This window comes from Saccostrea echinata, unplaced genomic scaffold, assembly GCF_033153115.1.
Source record: "Saccostrea echinata isolate AGI-Se365-2 ecotype Australia unplaced genomic scaffold, CSIRO_AGI_Sech_v1 ptg000015l, whole genome shotgun sequence".
Classification (NCBI taxonomy): Eukaryota; Metazoa; Mollusca; class Bivalvia; order Ostreida; family Ostreidae; genus Saccostrea; species Saccostrea echinata.
In genome coordinates this window covers 6,342,961-6,345,535 of record NW_026889764.1, presented here as the reverse complement: position 1 = coordinate 6,345,535, position 2,575 = coordinate 6,342,961, and the positions used below count along the sequence as shown (strand labels likewise).

Here is a 2,575-nt window from a genome sequence, read left to right as displayed (position 1 = left end):
TAATTTTGTTCCACAGTATATACGTATATACTTATATTAAATTGTGTGCTACACATACACCGCCGTAATGGGGTGAAAGAATTTAGTGACAGGTAACCTTGCTGAAAAGTGAACCCCTCATCCGATACAGCTTTTTATTCATTTTTTGTCCGAAATTCTTTTTTGGACCTTTCTGTCGCTTTCTCATTCCAGTCTTCTTTTAACTTCACTGGATCCCCGACAGATAAGAAATTACAACTCTGGTATATGTGGAATGATCTTAAGTAGAATATACGGGTAAAAAATAAATTTTACGAGGTGAAATATGAGCCTTTGTTTTTATATGCATAATTAATATTATCGACAATGTCTACATTATAAACTTATGCAGATGGAACACGCTTATATTGTGCGTGGAATTATAAAATCTGAAAATATATTGAAACATCAACCGTGCACTGGTATTTTAATGACTGAAAATACAAGACTTCAGAATATTAATTAATCTGATCAGTCCTGACCAAGGGCATCCAAAAGATTGGGAATTTATCCCCCTTCCCAATCCAAAAAAAATGTGTTGCAAGGGGGCCTATTGTGACGTCATCTTTGAGTTTATTGCGTAATTTATTTACATAAATGCAGACGTCAACTAGGCCTTTTCAGTAGCAAAATAAAATAAAGGCTAGGATTTAAGCATTTTCTTTTCTGCAAAATATACTTTTAGTGATTTCATTTGTCAGCTGAACATTTTTATTTTATTGCTTTAGTATATTAAATTGATCTCTTCCCTTCTTGCTGGCAACATTTATCAAGTGTAAGGCTTATTTGTATAAAATATTATCGCAATTTATCATTTCTATAAAACATTTTTTTTTAGTTTATATGCTATTTTCATGACAACAAATTCATTCTCAGAATATTCTCAAAATGTTCTGTATGTATCAAGGTCGCTCACAAACAAAATTGTTCTTATCATCACATGACTGGTCATTCCATTTACCATTCGGCCGCCATTCTGTACAATGCTCCTCTCCTCGGGCATTATTTGGTTCATGTGAATTCCAATTTCTGAATCGAATTCTTTCGGCGTCGGAGAGCTTGAGAAACTTATTTTCTTTCAGGATGTCCGAAACGCCCATCCATACACTTTTCATTCCTTAAAAAAAACTTCATTGTATAATATGACAAAACTGTTGTTTGCGTGATTAAGGAATTATCACAACCTACACAAAATTTAGAATAATTCAGAATGCTCTCTCTCTCTCTCTCTCTCTCTCTCTCTCTCTCACATTAACTTCACATTTTATTTTTAAAAATATTTCTCAGAGAAACCTTTACCTCTTAGCTTTAACTGCAGTTCGATCCAATGTTCTTCCTTCGCATCGTGTACCTGAACAAGTCGGCCGTTTTTTGCTGCCTCAGCACAGTATATCTGTTTTATTAAAACACTCATTTATTATTAGATTCCTTTATGATGCATCATATTTAGTATATAAATTTTTTAAGAAAGAATTTTTAAAAATTCCAGAGAAAATACACGTAGGCCTAATTGTCATTCTGAGTTTTAAATCTATTTCTCGATAATTTTTTTTTTACTTTAAAGAATAAGTTAAATATAATTCTAAATAAAACAACGATTTTTTTTTTCATAATCAATCTCATACGTATTGTTATCCGAAGAATTTTTTTACCCCTTGTAATGACATGGTTTATCTACTATATATAGGGAATTTTATCTCCGTGTTTTATTTTTGCCCCTTTTGCCCTCATTGCAAGTGGACGGGTTTACAACGGGGAGGATTCAAACAAGACAAACATTTCTTTCACTCGTTTCTCATCCGCACGGGCGAATTTAAAACAGGGCAAAATATATAGTTGGCAATTGGGAATGAAAATAATACCGAACGAAAAAAAAAACTTATACACTAAATCGTTCATAAGATTATACTGTACCTACCATTGCCTGCATGCTTGAAATTCATTTTTTCTTCAGAAAACAGGTAGCAGTGTCTACGATACGACACCCATCCCTTAGGGCATTCTGTAAAAAAATGTAAATCAGTGACTTGGTTTTCTATCTTTGCATTTTTGTATCATTCATATGTATGATTTTGGGACTGAATATACAACTTCGGCTCCATTGTATCAGTCTGTCAGACTACTTGTATACTAGTAGTATTTTTATTCTAATAAATAAGAATAAATTATTATAGGAAACTTAAAACAAAAAAGACATGTGTTCATTCCCAGAAAAAAGAAAATTCACCTCTGGTCAAGTAATAACCTTGCACAGTCGAGACAATACCACATACCAGGAAAACAGTTAAAGTTGACATCTTTCTATTGTACCTAAAACAAAACTTATTATAATTAATGAAAAATATGAATTAAAACCTGCGTCTTAAAATTACGTACACTGTACGTGTTCATGCAACGTTTATCGACCCAAATGTATTCGTACGTCCTAAAATGTTAAATAGTCCGGGTGATCTAATGCGTTAAATATTCAGAACACATGTGCATTGTTTCCTTTTTTCAAGTTATAACGTTTCTTGAAATTGCAAAAGTTTGGAAAAAAAACCCGGAATCCTTTTTT

General features: G+C 32.4%; 1 protein-coding gene across 1 annotated transcript; it reads right to left on the bottom strand.

Annotated features, from left to right (window-relative positions):
- Window positions 1-920: 920 nt before the first annotated feature.
- Window positions 921-2,341, bottom strand: LOC133187791 (mannose-binding protein C-like). Its single transcript, XM_061323193.1, has 4 exons — window positions 2,246-2,341; window positions 1,937-2,020; window positions 1,318-1,411; window positions 921-1,135 (listed from the first exon to the last, which is right to left on the bottom strand). The coding sequence occupies exons 2-4, from the start codon at window positions 1,946-1,948 to the stop codon at window positions 921-923; spliced, it is 321 nt and encodes a 106-aa protein (XP_061179177.1). The 5' UTR covers window positions 1,949-2,020; window positions 2,246-2,341.
- Between the last annotated feature and the right edge of the window lie 234 nt (window positions 2,342-2,575).